Consider the following 19,270-nt stretch of genomic DNA (forward strand, 5'->3'; position numbering starts at 1 on the left):
TCAGGTCACACAAATAAATGCTTTTTACCCAACAGTGTTTGAATCTTCAGTTAATGGCTGGGGTAAATATCACACCCAGCACAAATTCATTAGCTGCAAGACGGTGGCTTCTACGTAGCTATTTGTGTTTGTGGTGAACCTTCCTTATCATGGCATGTCTTAAGCTTGGCTAAGTATCTGCAAGCGTTCTGTCACCATAACATAGTGTTCTTCAACAGAGTGGCTAAGAAAAGCAAATACCACTACCTCTCCAGAACAACCTGTGATCCAAACCTTCTCTGTCAGCCTACCGTCCAGAAATTCGATTTCCAGAAATGGAAAGTTTGCTCAGGAAGGACCCTCAACTAAGGAAGGAATTTAGCTAAAAAGTGAAGTATGCGTAGTCAACACTGAAAGTTGCCCTTTGGGTTAATCCAGTCTTGCAGATGGATTTAAAATACAGGTTTCAAATCAACAAACATTTATGGAGGGTGGTTAGGTGCCAGGCATGGAGCTGGACACCGGGGAACTAAAAATGAAAAAGACACAGTCCCTCTCAGTGTGAAAACATTTTTGCTGGCTGGCAAGTTTTTCACCAGATCCTCCCAGACTTACCAAAGCATTCCCCTCGTCTTAGAACACTCAAGCCCTTCTTTTCAACGGATTTCCTGAATGCCAGAATACACACAGGGCAAGGAGAAGTGGGTGGTTATAGATTTCCACTCAATTTGGAAATTAACAGCCTGTGGTGTAGCAAAAAGGTGCAAGGCTGAGAATCAGAAAGTCCACTTTCCAGTCCTTGGACTGAAACATCCTGGCCGTACAGCCTTGAGCCGGTCTTGTGACCTCTGGGGCCCTTGGTATCTGTAAGTAAAATGGGTTGCTGGGAAGATTGAGCAAGGTAGTGAGGGGCGACGTGAAAGCGCATTAATCCACAGAGCCCTATGAAAATGAGAGGGATGTGCTTCTCCGCAGGAGTTGCATGAGAAGTTGCACTGTTCAGGCCACTACTATTCGTAAAGTTTTAATAATACAGAAAGCAGCCCCCTACTGGCCTCATGCCAGGTTTTATTCTCTACCAGCATTGGGTGGCCAACTACAGATTTTTATGTCATTGGAGGCCAGCTGTTAGAAGAATCTCCACTCAGGACCGTAACTACTCTGTAGTGTCCCTGCCATTCCCTCCCCAGGGACAGCGCAGAGCCTGGAAGTCTATCCCCCTGTGGCCCTGACTCTGTGGCTGATTGGACATGTCTATAAAGAAAAAACAATCTCTATTGTGTTCTTTAAATAGAAAGGTCAAAGGTTGTTATTTTGAGGAAATTTTCAGTAATTATCATGAAATTAACTAAGGGGATTATTTGACCAATCCCTAAAGGTAATAAGAAAAAACTTTTTAAAAAAATATCAAAAACATCCTGAAGCCACAGCTTCTTTTTGCCAAAAAGTATTGATGAATTAAAGTAGAGAGGCAGAAAAATGTGCCTTGCCAGCACTATTGGTCCCAAAAGGCAACCAAACCACAAAGTTAAACACTGAAATGTACAGACCCCAGCCAGATGGGAGGGTAGACTGCTTCTCACTAAGGACCCAGCATTTGTGGGTCTCCTGGGAATTTTTGTGAAACTCCTTCAGATACTGCCTTTGTGCCCAGCTGTCTGTCTCCATCTCACAGACACAGCCAAGCTTTCCTCGAATCTGACAGCACCCTCATCCTTCTGATGGTTTCTTTTGTTCCCTCAAGAAGCCTGCACAGAGGAGCACTGTGTTTCCCCAGGTGCTGAGCTGTGGAAATACAAAGATAAATGGGGTATCACTTTTGTCCTGATCACTGTCAGTATAAAAAGCCTCTTTGGAAGAACAGCTAAATGAAACCTGGTGGAGATGTTAAGAACAAAATCTAGAGAAAATTTTTTAGGAGGTGGATAGTGCCTCAGAGGCCTCCTAAAAGTTTTCCATCTCTTGATTAAAACACACACAGAACCTATACTCTCAGACGTGCACACACAGCACATACAGCAAATCTCATGATCTTATAGTAAGTATGAAAGACCCAACTCCATGCAGAGTATTTAAGATAAGCCCATTAAGCCTGGTCTCCCTGGTGAGGATTTCTGACCAAACAGAAGAAATGTTGACTCCAGCAAATGAATCAGAGTGAGATGCCCTCTCTGCCCCCATGGTGACAAGCCTTGTGAGCAGGCATCTCCCTTAGACTGTGAGCTCCACCCATTCGTCAGCAATGTGGAGGGTTAAGAACCTGGACTCATTAGTCAGACTTCCCCACACCCAACTTCTGGCTTCACCATTTACCGGCTGTGTGAGCCTGGACAAACTTCTAAATTCCAATGTCAAAGCTGTAAATGGTGATAATAAGAGACCTCTACAGCACTGGGAGTTTTACAAGGATTAAATGTGTGTTTAGATATCTTAAAATACTTGGCACAGAGAAAGCTCTCAGAGTGCCAACTGATGATGATGATGATGATGATGATGGTGATGATGATGATGATGCCCCATTCACTGCAACAATTCCTGTGCATGGTGCAGAATAGTTATTCCACAAATCTTTGCAGAAAGAGGGAAGGAAGATGATATTGGGCACACCAGTGAGGCCTAATTGAAGCCTTGATTTTGACGAGAAGCACTTACTCTCTAGGTTTATGAAAGCCTGAATTTTAAAATCTTTAAAGCAGAAGCATAAAACTCAACTTTCTATAACAGCCAGGCAGGTAACATAAAAGAATGAACTGGCATTTAGGGTCTGAGGCAAACTGGAGAGCCCTGGCCTCTTTCACGGGGGCAGTCACACTTGGCTCCAGAAGAATGTAGCCGCCCTTTGAGAAAAGCCAGAAATCCAGCTTTCCATGTGAAATAGACCAAGCCTTACAACAACTGAATCCATTTCTAAAAAAAAAATACCCCACGGGCCAAACAACACATTGTCTGCCAGTCCGATCTTGGGCTGCCTTTTTGCCACCCTGCCTTAAAGGAAGGAGCTCTGTATTCGTCTCTTTCTTTTAAAATGTTTATCAGTGGGCACAAGAGACATGAGCCCCTTGAAGTTACTCTCAGTTCCTGCTAGGATCAGAGAATGCTCATGGAGTGAGGTCTTCACTTCTTCATGGTTAATCCGACAGTATGTGCTCACCTAACGAGGGCTTCTTCCCTTCCCAAGGAATGCTACTAATAAGTATAGATTTTTAAAGCATAATTGTTTTGTGGCTGAAATAACAACAGTTTGAAAAAAAATCCTAACAACTTCCTCTAGAGCTGCTATTATGGCAATCTGGAGAGAGGCTGATTCCATAGTCCATGTAGCTTTGTTTTGTTTGGATGGAAAGTCTGGCATTTTACAAAAATGTGGAACACTTAGCAATGGAATGACTTTTCCATAGCACCGATTATCGTACAGCAAGACACACATCCATATGTCTTTGAAATGAGATTTTTAAGAATTCTCTGCTTATTATACAAGACAAACCACCTCTGGTCTTTCCATATGAAGGTGATAGTTTTCTACAGGCTCATGAAAGCTGCCCTGGTTATGGTGCAGTACTTACCGTTAGGGAAAAATCTCAACATAGATGGGGACCCAGATTCAAATTCGTTTTTTCACTTACTAGCCAGCTATGTGATCTTGGGTAAGTTTCTATTTCTCCATCTGCAAAAGAGGGGTCATGATATTCACCTCACAGGGTTATTGAGAATATCAAATAAAATAATGTATATGATGATCCAAACTCATAATGGGTGTTCCCCATCAATATTGGTTGAATCTGAGTCTCTGTTTCTCCTGGCACAAAATAGCACTCCTGTTTCTGACCGCGACATAACCCTCTGGCAATGTCATTAACCTTATTAAATTTGGCAACTCTGTGGAAAACGAAGATCAAAAAAGCTGTCATTGTTTATATAAACTGTTCATTTTGTTGTCCACAGTGCTATGAGGACTAAAGGGTAGAGGGTTGGATGCTGCCACCCAGGGAGTAACCAGGGAGAAGGGAAGAGGCTGGAACAGAGCCTGAGGAGGACTGGTCTTTATAAGACAGGCTGGGAAAGAGGAGGGCGTAGAGAAGATGGAAAGGGAGTGATCAGAGAGAGGTGAGGGTGCCAGGAAAACACTGTTGCAGATGCAGGGGGAGGAGAGGGCTTCAAAATGGAGTGTGTGGCCCACAGTGTGATGGGGTCATGCTGAGAGGTGCCCTCTGAGCTACCAACAAGGAAGCGAGAGTAACTGAATGGAGTACGGAAGGAACAGAAAGCAGGCTTTGGTGAGTTCAGTCACGTACGTAAGCTGAAAATGTTATAACAAATGTAGACAGCTCTTCAAGAAGTTGGGCTGTGATGGGGAGGAGAGAGAAAAGATGAAAGAGGGAGGGTGCATGAGACAAGGGTTTTTTCAAGAAGGGAAGTGAGTTTTGATGGCAAGGAGCCAGTTGAAAGGGAGAGGTTGACAATTAAGAAGAGGGGGTGGATGAGGGAGAGAAGGAAACTCCAAGGAGGCAGGGTGGGTAGATAAATGAAGCAGGAATTGGATATTAATGCAAAACTAGAGCTTGGGGAAACATTAGATCCCATAAGAATCTGCCGAACCAGCTGATACTGACCCTCATGTTTAGACAGGGGATTTAGGGAGGGATTAAGAAGAGTAAGGAAGACTGAAGTAACTGAAATATACATGACAATCTGTTGTTATTGGAGGAGTAACAGGAAAAGCTTCTCCTCCACCCTCTGAAGCTTACTTGAAAATGAACTTATAATAGGCAGATTAACAGGAAAGAAAGGAATAAAATTTATTAATGTGCATGAAACTGAGCATGGTAGCTCACTCCTGTAGTCTCAACTACTCAGGAGGTTGAGGGGAGGATTGCTTGAGCCCAGGAGTTTGAGGCTGCAGTGAGCCACCACTGCACTCTAGCCTGGGCAACAGAGCAAGACCCTACCTCTTAAAAATAAAACGCTGCTCAGGAGAAAATCATAGGAGAGTGGTTACCTCATAACCCAGGGAGGTCCAGCTTTTTCTATACCTTTCTTCATAGGGAAAGGGGAAATGGAGGTTAAATGTGGCAATTTTGAAGAGTAGTAAATCATATTTAAGGGAAATGAATGGGCCCAATGCTCAGACAATGGAAGGTAAATAATTCTCTTTGGGAACTGAATGGGGGACCCAAGAACAGGCAATAGTTTGGGACAACGTTCATCTGAGCTCTGAGTGTGGTGTTTAATCTTCAGTCCCTTCCTCTGTGACATGAGTTTTGATCTTCTCTGGTTAATGAAATTTTAGGGGAGGTGACTGAAGGCAATTTTGTTCCTCTTTGGCAGGTCCAATTTCTAGGTAGATAAGGGAACTTCAGAGAACAGCTTCATCCAGCATGTACTGGTCTCCAGTGGCCTTTAATTTGAAATATCACCATACCAAGTTGCCATCTTTGGCGGTCCCCCTCCCTGGATCCTTAACTATTCAAGAAAGGATCTTTTAAAGCTCTTGCCTTGTAGCCAAACATGAAGAAGTCCCCCTTCCCTCTTGTTTTAAAAGTCTGTCCTCTCTGTAGAGTGTTCTAGCAAACATAGGGCTCAGCCTCCTCATTGTTCTGGCTAGCACTATCAAATAGCCAAAGCATTTTTGTCAGGCTGGTAAGGTGACATGCAATTAAAATTTGGTTGGAAAGGCTGCCTGGGATCTTATCAAATATCAATCTTATTAAAGACCTCTCATTACTGTATAAAAGTTGGATAAGATATGTCAATGTAGGGGGATCTGTGTGGAATCATAACAGCCAGTACTTTCCAGTCATAGAGTCAATGGAGTGCACTGGCATTTTAGATGCTGGTTATCACCAGAAGTCTGTCGTTTTCCGAACATGGTAAGTCCTAGGTCAATGTCTGCCTGGGATAGAGTGTTTCCTACTAGAAACACATAATTACAAGTTTCAGCTAAATAAACCACCAGGACGCGGTTTTACCTCTCAGGTGGAACTCTCCAAATAGTGGTTGTTGGTGTGGTTTTCATCACTGACTCTGTGAGTATTGGACCCAGAGATGATCGAGCCCAATTTTTTTTTAATCAGCCCTTTTCTCCTCCCAAACTATAAAGCCATTAGCCATTCCCTCCAAAACACCTGCCAGTTTCCTGTGAGATCTGTTGTTAAGTTTGGGTGCCTCAGTCAGCATGAGGAGTAGTAGGCTCTAGGCCTGGACATTGACCATTACGCTCTACCACACTGTGAAGAAAGGTGTGAGAAGCAGTAATAGCCTGCTCACCTGTCCACACCAAGAAACAACACAGCAAAAGCACAGCAGCTGATTGTCATGAGGAGCCTCCTACCTCTGCCACTTTCTGGCTGCATGACCTTGAATGAGTTATAGTCTTGGCCTCAGTTTCCTCATGTGTAAAATGGCTCTTCCATCAAGGGGTTATTGTGAGGATTAAGTATGATTGTGTGTACAAGTGCTTAGCTCAGTGCTTGCTACACATTAGTTCCCAGTAACTGTAGCTGTTACTATAAAAGTATACCACAAAGCATTAGGCTCAGCCAGGACTGTCACCATCTCGTGCCATATCAGTTAACTAATCATGCAAATATGCCCTGGTTCTTTTCACTTGTACTTGAAGGACACGATATCACATTTTATTGATATATAATATTTTACATATTTATGGGATATGTATGATATTTTTTTCCATGCATAGAACGTGCAATGATCAAATCAGGGTGTTTAGGGTATCCATCACCTTGAGTATTTATCATTTCTATGTGTTAGGAACATTTCAAGTTTTTTTTCTAGCTACTTTGAAATATACAATACATCGTTGCTAACTACAGTCACCCTACTCTGCTGTGGAGCATGAGAACTTACACCTTCTATCTAACTGTACATTTGTACCCATTAACCAACCTCTCTTCAGCCCCCTCTCCCACCCAGACACCCTACCCAGCCTCTGGTATCTATCATCCTACTCCCTGCATGTGGTCAACTTCTTTAGCTCCCATATATGAGTGAAAATACATGATCTTTGTCTTTCTGTGCCTGGATTATTTCATTTAACATGATGACCTCCAGTTCCATCCATGTTGATGCAAATGACATGATTTCTTTCTTTTTTATGGCCAAATAGTATTCCATTGTGTATAATACCACATTTTCTTCATTCATTCATTGATGGACACAGGTTGATTCCATATCTTTACCATTGCGAATATTACTACAGTAAACACGTGAGCATGCAAGTGCAGGTATCCCTTTGATATATTGATTTCATTTCCTTTGGATAGATACATAGTAGAAGGGTTACTGGATCATGGTAGTCCTATTTTTAGTTTTTTGAGAACTCTCCATACTGTTTACCATAGTGGCTGTTCTAATTGGCATTCCCACCAACAGTGTATAAGAGTTCCCTTTTCTCCACATCCTCACCAGCATCTGTTATTTATTGCCTTTTTAATAATAGCCATTCTAACTGGAGTAAGATGATAGCTCATTGTGATTTTGATTTGCATTTCCTTGATGATTAGCAATGTTGAGTTTTTTCATATACCTCTTGACCATTTGCATGTCTTATTTTGAGAAATGTCTATTTGGAAGGATATAATGTCACTTTTGACAGAGTTATTTACCTGCTCTGCCCATCCACCAACTCCCCCATCCTAGCCATAGAGGAAGGCATTCAGGTAAGAGAGTTTTATTGTCATGAACTAGGAGTAGCCTTATGGCAGTTGACCCAGTCACCTAATCATAATCAAATATAGAAACGTATAAACCCATTATGCTGTAACTTTTAAAGAATATTCCCAAAGTTTTTCTGGCCTGAAATTAATAACCACTTGTATAGCAAGTCAACTCAATCCATTATATAGACCAACATTTTGCAAGTGATTGAAGACTAGTATAGAAAGTTACCTTGCTCTAGGTTAAAAATGTGATTGGTATTTCTCAGATAGTTTTCTAGTCAGGGTATTTATATGATTATACTTGCTGTCCATTGTTTTTAGGAAATTACTGTTTCAACCTTACAACAAAGAGCTTAGAGGCTGTGAAATAGAACAGATTTCCAAATTACTTCTTTACAAGGATCTAGGCTCCCCTTTGCTTATCCCCTTGGATCCTTTGCCAGGTTGGGCCAAATAATTTAAGTAATGAATTTATTTTAAATTACAGGAGTCTTACTTTTTTGTGTATCAGATAACAAAACCCTACACAATGTGTAGTGCCCTAAGAGGAACGGATTGAAGGAGGCTTTCAATGAGAGAATTATTTTTCCTCTGCCTCTCAATGTTTGACTTAAAACTCTTTACTTCTTGTCGGTCTTTCATAAGATTTTTTAACTCTGTTTTGAAAAACAAAAAGGAACACCTAAGACCGGTGAACAATGCCCCGCCCCAGATTAGCTAGAGTGCATATCTTCAGAGAAGACAGATATTATAAAATGTTCTATTAGGAACCCATTTCAGAAGAGTCTATGCCAAGTTATTTAACAGAAATTCTAGAGTGTTCAATGTGTGTTATGTTTTTAATTTTTAATGAAGACCATGTTATCATGTATTTACAAGGATCTAGGCTCCCCTGTGCAAAGGACCCAGCCTGGCAAAGCACTCTCAAAAGAGTCAGTTTGAAAAGTAATACCCTTATTCAATGAGGCTGTTGACCACACAGAGAATTTATTTATTTTTTATTTTAATTAATACCTAATGGGGTACATGAGATGTTTTGATACAGGCATGCAATGCATAATAATCTCATCATGGAGAATGGGGTATCCATCCTCTCAAGCATTTATCCTTTGCGTTACAAACAATCCAGTTATGCTCTTTTAGTTATTTTATTATTATTATTATTAATTTTAGACAGAGTCTCGCTCTGTCGCCAGGCTGGAGTGCAGTGGCGCAATCTCAGCTCACTGCAACCTCTGCCTCCCGGGTTCAGGCAGTTCTCCTGCCTCAGGCTCCCGAGTAGCTGGGACTACAGGTGCACGCCACCATGCCCAGCTAATTTTTGTATTTTTAGTAGCAACGGGGTTTCACCATGTTGGCCTGGATGGTCTCGATCTCTTGACCTCGTGATCCACCTGCCTCGTCCTCCCAAAGTGCTGGGATTACAGGCATGAGCCACCATACCCGGCTCTTTTAGTTATTTTTAAATGTACAATTAAATTATTATTGACTATAGTCACCCTGTTGTGCTATCAAATAATACATCTTATTCATTTTTCTATTTTTTTGTACCTAGGAACCATCCCCACCTGTCCCCTAATCCCCCACTACCCTTCTTAGCCTCTACATAGAGAATTTTTCAAATTCCTTCTTTAGAATTGCTACTGGAGGCTTCAGAAGGTATCTCAAATATCCTAAAAATTGGGAAGTCTATGTCGTTTCAGATGAGTCTGATTTTGGAAATAGCCATTTGGAACTATATTTAGTAAATGTACCTATTCAAATGTGGTGACAAAAATTTTAGTCAAAAACAAGATTATAAAAGAAAACGTGAGGGCAAATCTTCATGACCTTGGATTTGGCAATGGCTTCTTTAATATGACACCAAAAGACAGGCAATAAGAAGAAAATAGATAAAATGGTCTCCATTACAATTAAAAACTTCTATGTGTCAACCTTGGATTTGGCAATTTTTTTTAATATGACACCAAAAGTCAGGCAATATGAGAAAAATGGATAAAATAGTCTTCGTTAAAATTAAAAACTTTTATGCATCAAAGAACACTATCAATAGAGTGAAAAGACAGCCTATGGAATGGAAGAAAATATTTGTAAATTATATACCTGATATATGTGCAGATTATCTAAAATATATAAATAACTCCTTCAACTCAACAATAAAAACAAACAAAAGCAAAAAAAAAAAATCCCACTTCAAAAATGGGCAAAGGACTTGAATAGACATTTCTCTAAAGAAGATATGCAAACAAACAGCATTTGTGGGACACATGCTTGTCAAAAAGCACATGAAAAGGTCATTAGAAATTAGGGAAACCATTAGCATCAGCATCACTACAGGAGTCATTAGGGAAATGCAAATCAAAACCACCGTGAGATACCACTCCACACTTACTGGGATGGCTACAATTTTAAAAAGGGAGGAAAATAACAATTGTAGGAGAGAATTCGGAGAAATTGGAACCTTCACACATTGCTGGTAGGAATGTAAAATGGTGCAAACACTGTGGAAAATAGTTTGGCAGTTCTTCAAAACATTAAACTTAGAATTACCGCATGACCCAGCAATTCTGCTCCTAGGTATATACCCAAAATAAATGGAAACAGGGACTCAGATACTAGAATGCAAATATTCATTATAATAAGCAAAAGATGGAAACAACCCAAGTGTCTCTCCAAGGATGAAAGGATAAACAAATTGCGTTCTATCTATACAATGGAATGTTATTCAACCTTAAAAGGAATGAAGTTCTGGGCCAGGCATGGTGGCTCACACCTGTAATACCAGCACTTTGGGAGGCCGAGGCAGGCAGATCACCTGAGGTCGGGAGTTCGAGACCAGCCTGACCAACATGGAGAAACCCCATCTCTACTAAAAATACAAAATTAGCCAGGCATGGTGGCGCATGCCTGTAATCTCAGCTACTCAGGAGGCTAAGGCAGGAGAATCACTTGAACCCGGGAGGTAGAGGTTGCAGTGAGCCAAGATCGCGCCATTGCACTCCAGCCTGGGCAACAAGAGCGAAACTCCGTCTCAAAAAAAAAAAAAAAAAGGAATGAAGTTCTGATACACGCTACAACATGGATGAACCTTGAAAACATGCTTAGTGAAATAAGCTAGACAAAAAAAGGACAAATATTGTATGATTCCACCTACATGAAGTTACTGAGAATAGGCAATTTCATAAAGATAGAACATGGATTAGAGGTTCTATCTAATCGATGGGGTAAGTAGGGTGGGGTAAAGAAAGGAAAGGAATTGGGAGTTATTGTTTAATGGATATCAAGTTTTTGTATAGACTGATGAAAGGATTTTTAAAACAGTGGTGATGGTTGCACAACACTGTAAATATAATTAATGCCACTGAAGTGTACACTTAAAAATAGTTTAAATTGTACACTCTATATATAACATTTTCATGCTATTCAGCAATGAATATAAAGTATATTTTGTTATTAAGCATTAGTATAAAATTAAGCATATTTTAGTTATATATATTTTACCACAATAAAAAATTTAAAATTTAGAAGAGTTAAAATTATATTTAGAACTGGGTGCAGTGGCTCGTGCCATAATCCCAGCACTTTGGGATGCCAAGGCAGAAGGATCTCTTGATGCCGAGACCAGCCTGGGCAACATAGTGAGAACCTGTCTCTACAAAAAAATAAAAATAAATTGTAAAAATTTGTAAATTATACTTAAGAAATCTGGCAGCCCTTCCTTTCCTTTTCTGGACAAATGCATTGTTGAAATAGTAAAATGGAAATGGATTTTGTATCAAATTAAACTTTATGTCAATATTTTAAAGCTTACAAAACAAGATTATTAGAAAGTGGTTAGACAGCTCTTCCATGCCTCCTTCTGAGGGTAAAGCCCTTTTCTGGTGTATCAAGAAATAAAAGAGGGAAAATGGATAGATTCTGCTGTTCAAAAGAATGTAGAACTCAGAGTTAACAATTGAATTTGGTCCAATCGCATGGTTCACATTCGATGAAAGGAAATTAGATAGCTTGTGCTTCGTCAACTCATGTTGACATTAACACCTAGAGTTGGTAAGTCTCTCCAAATATTGTCAGGAACCCTTCTTCCCTTTTAATACTTGGATATGCAGTTGCTTCCTTAGGTGCTACCAGAGTTGTACAGGTAATGTGGGTCCTCGCCGGGATCCCTTCTAAGCTACTGCAAATGATGGCTCATGTGCGACCCCGGTTCTCTTCCAGAGCACAGGAAGCTTGGAAACATGACTGTGACAGTGAAGAAGACTGTCCCCTCTCCTGAGGCTGTGCAGATCCTCTACCAGCGGATGAGATATGAGTACGAGTTTTACCACTACGTCAAAGAGCAGTTCCACCTGCTGAAGCGCAAGTTTGGACTTAAGTCTCACGTCAGCAAGCCCCCCCTGAGGCCACACTTCTTTATCCCAACTCCACTGGAAACCGAGGAGCCAATCGACGATGAAGAACAGGATGATGAAAAGTGGCTGGAAGATATTTATAAGAGGTGATGTGACTGTGTTGCCTCTATGGCTTTATCTCCCTTTTCCAGAAAGTTCTTTGTTTGGGGAAGTAAAATCCTTAAGGGACTAAATTAATGCTTGGGTGCATTAAAAAGGACAAAACATTCCCACATGTTGGGGTCATTGGGAGATGCCCGGTTTTGCGGGTTTTATTTGTTTAATTTTATTCTGTGTTTTCTCTTGGCTCTTTGGGTCTTTCCCGGGTACACTAGATGGCTCCATCCCAAGGCATCTTGTCATAAAACAGCTTTTCCCCCACCCCATATCATGGGAAAAGGGGGAGAAATATAGCCCCTAGCCTAATAACTTATCATTTGTAAAATGACTTATAAAAATATTACCTCAATGGTAGGAGACATCCAGACTTGTATATTTCAGTGGAAATACAAAACCACTTCAGAGACCAGGGTATCTCCTCTTGAAGGATCTAAGAGAAGGTAAGACAGATTAGGACATCAAAAGGGAGGATGGAGCCAGGTGCCATGGCTCGAGCCTATAATCCGAGGCTGAGGTGGGAGGTTCACTTGAGCCCAGGAGTTTGAGGTTGCAGTGAGCTGTGATCACACCACTGCACTCCAGCCTGGGTGACAGATTGAGACTCTGTCTCAATTAATTTTTTTTTTTAAAGGAGGAGGATCTCCATGGGTAAGTGGTTTCTACCCGCATGGGTAGAGTTCTGCCTCTGGTCCTTCTCAGGGGGCACTTTCACCAAGAGCAGTGTAATTATCTCTGAAAGAGCAAGTCAGCTTGTGCCATGTCCCCAACCAATCCACAGCCTGGAGTACCTTTCACAGTCAAAGTGCATGGCCAGCTGCATTGAGACATTCCATTTCAAAGAACCATGCTGACAGATATCAAAGTAGTCTAGCAGGGAAAATAATTTGTTTGCTGTGTAAGGAAGAATGTAGACAAGACAGATAAATCTGAAGGTCATGTGGCATCAGGGAAAGGGCATGGCTGTGTCTTTTGCACCCAATATGAAACATCTTCTCCCAACACTGCTTTAATGGAAGTTCTAGGAACCAATTTAGCTCAGGCATTTGACTCCTACAGCAGAAGTTCTGAGCCTGACCACAGATGGCGTGTAATCTATCAAACACACTCCTGGCCAAGTTGGGTCCTACAGGACCTGGTACTAGGTACTATTGTAACTTCTAGTGCCCTAAGAGGTAAAATGGGGTCCTGAGTTCTGTGCAGGTGGCAGAGCTACCCGAGAACTACCTGAGTCTGTGCAGGTAGAGTCCCATTTCTTATGGAACCTGTGTGCTCCTGAGAACTCTTACTTGAGACATCAAAAAGAGAAGCAGCAAGAGCTTCTGGGACAGCGACTGCTTGGCCAGCTTTGTAAGTAAGTGGCTGCCTCCAACGTGATGTGAGTAGATGTTGGGCAGTCTCACTGTCCTAAGGTATATCTTCTTTCCACCTCCCACTGCCCCTCCCCTGCCACCTATCAATGATGCCTTGGTTCAGTCATTAGAAATTTGTTGCTTTGAGTTCTGAAATATCTTCACCTTAAAAAAATGCTGAAAGTACACGTTCTCCTGGGGAGACGATAAACAGCTAGCTGAGAAGCCGAGGTTCAGTGGTGGCAGCAGGAAGGATACTTGCAACAAATTTTGTCTATTTCGTATTTGTCCCCTAGAGCCAGCCCTAGCAAATGTGTGAGTTGGGAGTAGTTAATAGTAAATAAGACTCTGACTTTACACAAGCTACACATTTTCTACTTTTCATAAACAACAAAATCTCTCTAGAATTTTTTCTGCCTTTACTAAAATTGGACTGTAGCCAAGATATAAAGCAAGTCATTTGGAACCTGCCGAGTGAGCACTGAAGCTACTTTATCATGAGATGTGTGTTAAGAAGCCTCCAGCCCACAGAAGTCCAGGGAAGGCGGGGACCGCAGAGGCACAGAGTCCAGCACTTGGCCACTCATGGGCCTTCTTTCTGCCTCAGAGGATGGGGGCAGAGAAGTGAGTAAGGGAAATGTTCTTAGAGGAGGAAATATCCTTTGTCCTGTTCAGAGAGACCAGGGCCCTACCATTAGGCATACTTTCAAAAGCAACCTGGAGAACAGCTATCATATTCAAAACCAGTACAAGAACTGCTGCCTGGTACCCTGTGAGTCATTTCTATGAAATTCCATATAAAGAATGATGATTAGTTTACACACTGTGCAATCTCGCAATCTGAAAATAAAGTTGAGTTGGCTGTGTTTTCTCTGCTCTTGTCAGAACATTGGGACAATTGGTCATTCAAAAACATTCATCCTCTTACTGCAAGTTTATGTGGGTACTTTTACCTGTGTGTTCAAAGGCATTTATTTTCAGCAGTGATCATTATAAGTTCACAACAAAAGATGCTGACGGTTTTACTTACAGGGCCTTAATGTTATTTTGTCCCAGCCAACACCCTCTAGGTCCTAAAAGTCAAGGTACTTCAGTTTATTTGGCAAACATGACAACATTTTTTTTGGCCCTGGGCCCAACAGTTTGTACTTCATGAAACATATTGTACATTTTACATAGTTTAATTTAAAAAAATACCTTTTAAGCTAGTTGATCTTTGACTGTCTTATTTATTATAACCTTTCAGCACATTCCAAGGTTTTAGTTACTCAGGAAGGAGTTAATTAAAATGATTTTATTTTGGTCTGATGGATGTTTTTTAAAAGGAAAATTATTATTATGAACCTTCAGCCTACTTTCTTGAGTGCCGTAAAAGTGCTTGTAAATCTTTTTTTTTTTTTTAAGAAGAAAAAAAATGGTGTTTGACATTGATGGAAATTAAAAAATATATATGGAACTGAAGCATTAACTTAGCTAAAATAAAAGCAATCTGTGTTTGAGATGAAGCGTTCCTTAACTTATTCATCACCCATATAAATAAATAAATATAAATAAGTTGACATATTTTTTCCATCCTGTTGACAGCTGGAAATAAAAGTGCCTGCAGTTCCTCCCCTCAGCCTTCTTAATTGGCCAAGCTTTTTTTCCTCAAGATAGGATTTTGAAAAGCTGTATTTTAAAAAGTGTATCAATTTTCATTCTTGTAATTATATGACAGCAAAAAAAAAGGGGGCTGATAAAATGAACTAGTCATTTACTCATGTTGTTGCATATTTTAAAAACTAAACAGCTGATTTTATCAGTATTTCCATGGTTGGTTTCGTGTCGGGGTGCTACATCTGAATCATCTGTCTCTGTTATCCAGCATCTACAGGGCATGTCTACCGTCAGGTAGGAAAGGAAGGATGTGCCCCAATTCTCAGTGTCTACAATGATCTGTTTCTCAGACACGTAGCACCTCAAAACCTGGACCACTCTAAGCTCTCAAGTGAGCAGTCTTGATCCTGAAACACCGTTCTTGGGAAATTTCACTGCTGTGGTCAAATGGAGCTTACAAAGAGAAACAAACTGTGCTTCCTGCGTATCTGATGCTACATTCCAATTATATGTGACTATTGTATAAAAGAATCAGAATGCTGATACTAAAGGAAAGAAAAATCCACTTTGGTAATGGCATGCTTTATTTCAAGTAAGAATATGAGAATCTTAAACAGCAGGTGATAAGTGGTGACCTTTCGTCATCATTTTGTTTGTCCTTCTGTAACTCAATCAAATGATGTTTGACTCAATCAACTTTAGAGCCAAAAGTACTAAAGAAAAACTGGACCGTGCCATATCTGGGGTTGCTTGTGTGGTCTGAAGTTCTTTATACATGTGCCATCACCTGCGGGTTTATCCAATGAGCTGTTTGGCCTTAAATGAATTTTATAGATAATGACAGTATTTCTTAAAAGGCAGGATGACAGCTGAGCGCGGTGGCTTATGCCTGTAATCTCAGCACTTTGGGAGGCCGAGGCATGCGGATCACGAAGTCCAGAGATTGAGACCGTCCTGGCTAACACAGTGAAACCCCGTCTCTACTAAAAATACAAAATATTAGCCGGGTGTGGTGGCGCGTGCCTGTAGTCCCAGCCACTCAGTAGGCTGAGGCAGGAGAATCACTTGAACCCGGAAGGCAGAGGTTGCAGTGAGCCGAGATCATGCCACTGTACTCCAGCTTAGGTGACAGAGTGAGACTCCATCAAAAAAAGAAAAAAAAAAAAATAGCAGGATGACAATCCATAGCTATTAAGAAAAATAGCCCTCTGGGTCAAAATTGTGAAATCCCCTTTGAGTAAAGATAAAGAGGAGTTATTTTACTAACATGGCTTATTTCACATCAGATGATAAAGAAACCTGTAAAAAATAAACAAACATAATGTTTTAAATATGCTGCTATAGAAAAGTCTTTTTTAGGCTAAAACCAAAAATCCAAGTCTGTTAAGAAAAACACACAGAACTTCTTTCACAGCCCAGCACATTCATTGTGATATCATGTGGTGTTAGTCAGCTAGGCCTACCGTTAACAAAGTACTACGGACTGGTTGCCTTAAACAACAGAAATGTATTGTCTCATAGTTCTGGAGGCTGGAAGTCCAAGATTGAAGTGCTGGCAGGGTTGGTTCCTCCTGAGGCCTCTCTCCTGGGCTTCCAGAGGGCACCTTATCCCTGTGTCCTCCCGTGTCCTTCCCCCGTGCTTGTCTGTGTCTTGATCTCTTCTTCTAAGGACCGCAATCATATTGGATTACGGCTCACTCTAATGACCTCATTTTAACTTAATGACTTCGTTTAAGACCATAATATGGTTTGGCTGTATCCCCACCCAAATCTCATATTGAATTGTAGTTCCCATAATCCCCACATGTCGTGAAAGGGACCCGGTGAAGGGTAATTGAATCATGGGAGTGGTTACCCCCATGCGGTTGTTCTCGTGATAGTGAGTTCGCATGAGATCTGATGGTTTTATAAGGGGCTTTTCCCCTTTTGCTGGGCACTTCTTGCTGCTGCCACCATGTGAAGAAGGACATGTTTGCTTCCCCTTCTGCCATGATTGTAAGTTTCCTGAGGCCTCTCCAACCATGCTGAACAGTGAGTCAATCAAACCTCTTTCCCTTATTGATTATCCAGTCTTGGGTATGTCTTTATTAGCAGTGTGAAAACAGACTAATACAGATCCTATTTCCAAAAATGGTCACATTCTGAGATACTTGGTTAAGACTTTCATATATGGATTTGTGGGGGACACACAATTCAGCCCATAACACCCAGACTATAGCAGAAAAGTTAGGGCAGAGGAACTGAATTCCTACTAGGAGAGAAGCAAGCCTCAATGTACAGATTCCTATAGTTGCATTGGGGCTCTGGACCAGTCATCTGGTCCATTCCCTCATTTTACAGACAAGGAAAACCAAGGTTCAAAGAGGAGACACAAATATGTCACATGCTAACTTTGCCCATTGAGGGTTCCCTTAACTTTTGAGCAGCTACCAAATTAAAAACTTTAAGAAGATGATATAGCCAAAGCCCATCTACAGACCTAGGATCCAGAATGAAAGTGATGAGGCACTTTCAGCCACTCCCACTGCCACCTGCCGCACTGGAGCAGCCTCACCATAGGGCTCTCCTGGGAGCCGGGGCTTTGGAACTCGCCTTTCCACAGAGGGAGGGGAGGCCCTATTGGTTTTCAGTCACTTAAGTCCTCAGAGACAAATCCCAAATAAATGTTTTATTTTTAATTTTTCTGTCTGCTCAAAAGACACAGAGAGGTTCTTGTTCCTTGGTAAACAGACTTGGAGCATGTTTGCCCATCTCAGATTACAGAGTTTTATTTCTCTTAAAGGCAAAATGAAGATTCTTGTCCTACTTCCTGTAACGAGTTTCAGATGGACCCACCTCCAAAAATATAGTCAAAATGCAGTTCATAAAACTAGTGGAAGTCAAGTACAGACATGTCCCAGGAAAGCAGAACCAGAGGAGAAGCAGACCCCGGGCACTCGCAGGACTGTTTGACTCACTGGAGAATTCCCTTCTGCCAGGGCAGGCTTGGCTCACTGCTCCGAGCACTGCAGATTCCCAAGGAACACCCAGGCCCACAGATGTTCATGGGTCACAGAATTGTGAACTGATCACTTGTGCATTTTGGATTTCAGCTTGTAAACACGGGGATTCCCTTTTTACAAAAAGAAAAAGGAGAGGATGAAAAATCACCATGCAAAGGAAAATTGTGAGCTCAGTTTTTCCTTTTGGAATCTTGGCATGTGCATTTAGCTATCTTCAATCTGGCTTTCACCAGACACTGTGTGCTTTGAGCAGGCGTGGAGCAGTCTGCCCTGCGCTGCTCTGCCAGAACATTCAGACTTGACCTGTCATAGGCCTCTTATTCCAGTCATGAGCAGACACGGCCCAGGAGATGGGCCCTGCCAGACACAGCAGGCTGCCTTCGAGGTGCAACCAGAGAGGCGGTAAAAACCTGGGAGGAGAGCATTTGACTGACTAGGCTGGGGGCTGCCCACCAGTCAAGTCCCCGAGTTCAAGTCCCAGCTGTTCTGTTTCACTGGGCATCAGTGTAAATCATTTGACCTCCATCTGTCTGAAATCGACTCAGCTGGAAAACATTAGAAAGAAAATAAAACATCTACTGAAAACCAAGAGCTGCTTCTGGGATGAACCATTTCCCACCCTTGACCCCTAAATGCTAAAAGACTGAGCCACAACCCTTCCTAAGCTGATGAAAGATTTGTTCTCACCACAAAACACTGTATCCCCAGTAAGAGGGCATAGAATTACATATAGTCATTCCAGGTTGCCTGAAACTCCCGCTCCTTCATGTCTGCAAATGGCGTTGCCCAACATGCTGTGAGTCCATGGACAGCAGCATTTCTGAAAGGCGAATTGAGCTGCCAGGAGTAGGCACATCCTCCTGGGCATGAGATAGAGCTAATGCAGCAAGGACCTGTCCTGAAGAAGCATCAGTCCCTTTCTCCTGGCCTGGTTTCCACTGTTCTGTTTACTGTGCCATTATCCAAGACGAACCAGTCTGTGGAATTCCACTTTTCTCAAGCATTCTTTGGGACAAGTTTGTCTAGCTGCAAGTTACAAGATGCAGCTCTAATTCACAGCTTGTACTAAATACAGGCTTCCTCTAATTTCTTTAAACTACTATGTGTGTCTGTGATCCCACGACTAATGGTAATAATGAGCCTAAAACATCCATTAGTAC

The 19,270-nt window shown here is 41.5% G+C and overlaps 1 protein-coding gene across 1 annotated transcript in view; it reads left to right on the forward strand.

Moving 5' to 3' along the window:
- Nucleotides 1-15,011, forward strand: part of UST (uronyl 2-sulfotransferase) — a 326,326-nt gene extending 311,315 nt beyond the window's left edge. Inside the window, exon 8 of the mRNA XM_054492129.2 lies at nt 11,871-15,011. Coding sequence (XP_054348104.1) covers nt 11,871-12,154 — 284 coding nt within the window. The 3' untranslated portion in view covers nt 12,155-15,011. The remainder of the gene's footprint in view (nt 1-11,870) is intronic.
- Nucleotides 15,012-19,270: the final 4,259 nt, after the last annotated feature.

This window comes from Pongo pygmaeus, chromosome 5, assembly GCF_028885625.2.
Source record: "Pongo pygmaeus isolate AG05252 chromosome 5, NHGRI_mPonPyg2-v2.0_pri, whole genome shotgun sequence".
NCBI lineage: Eukaryota > Metazoa > Chordata > Mammalia > Primates > Hominidae > Pongo > Pongo pygmaeus.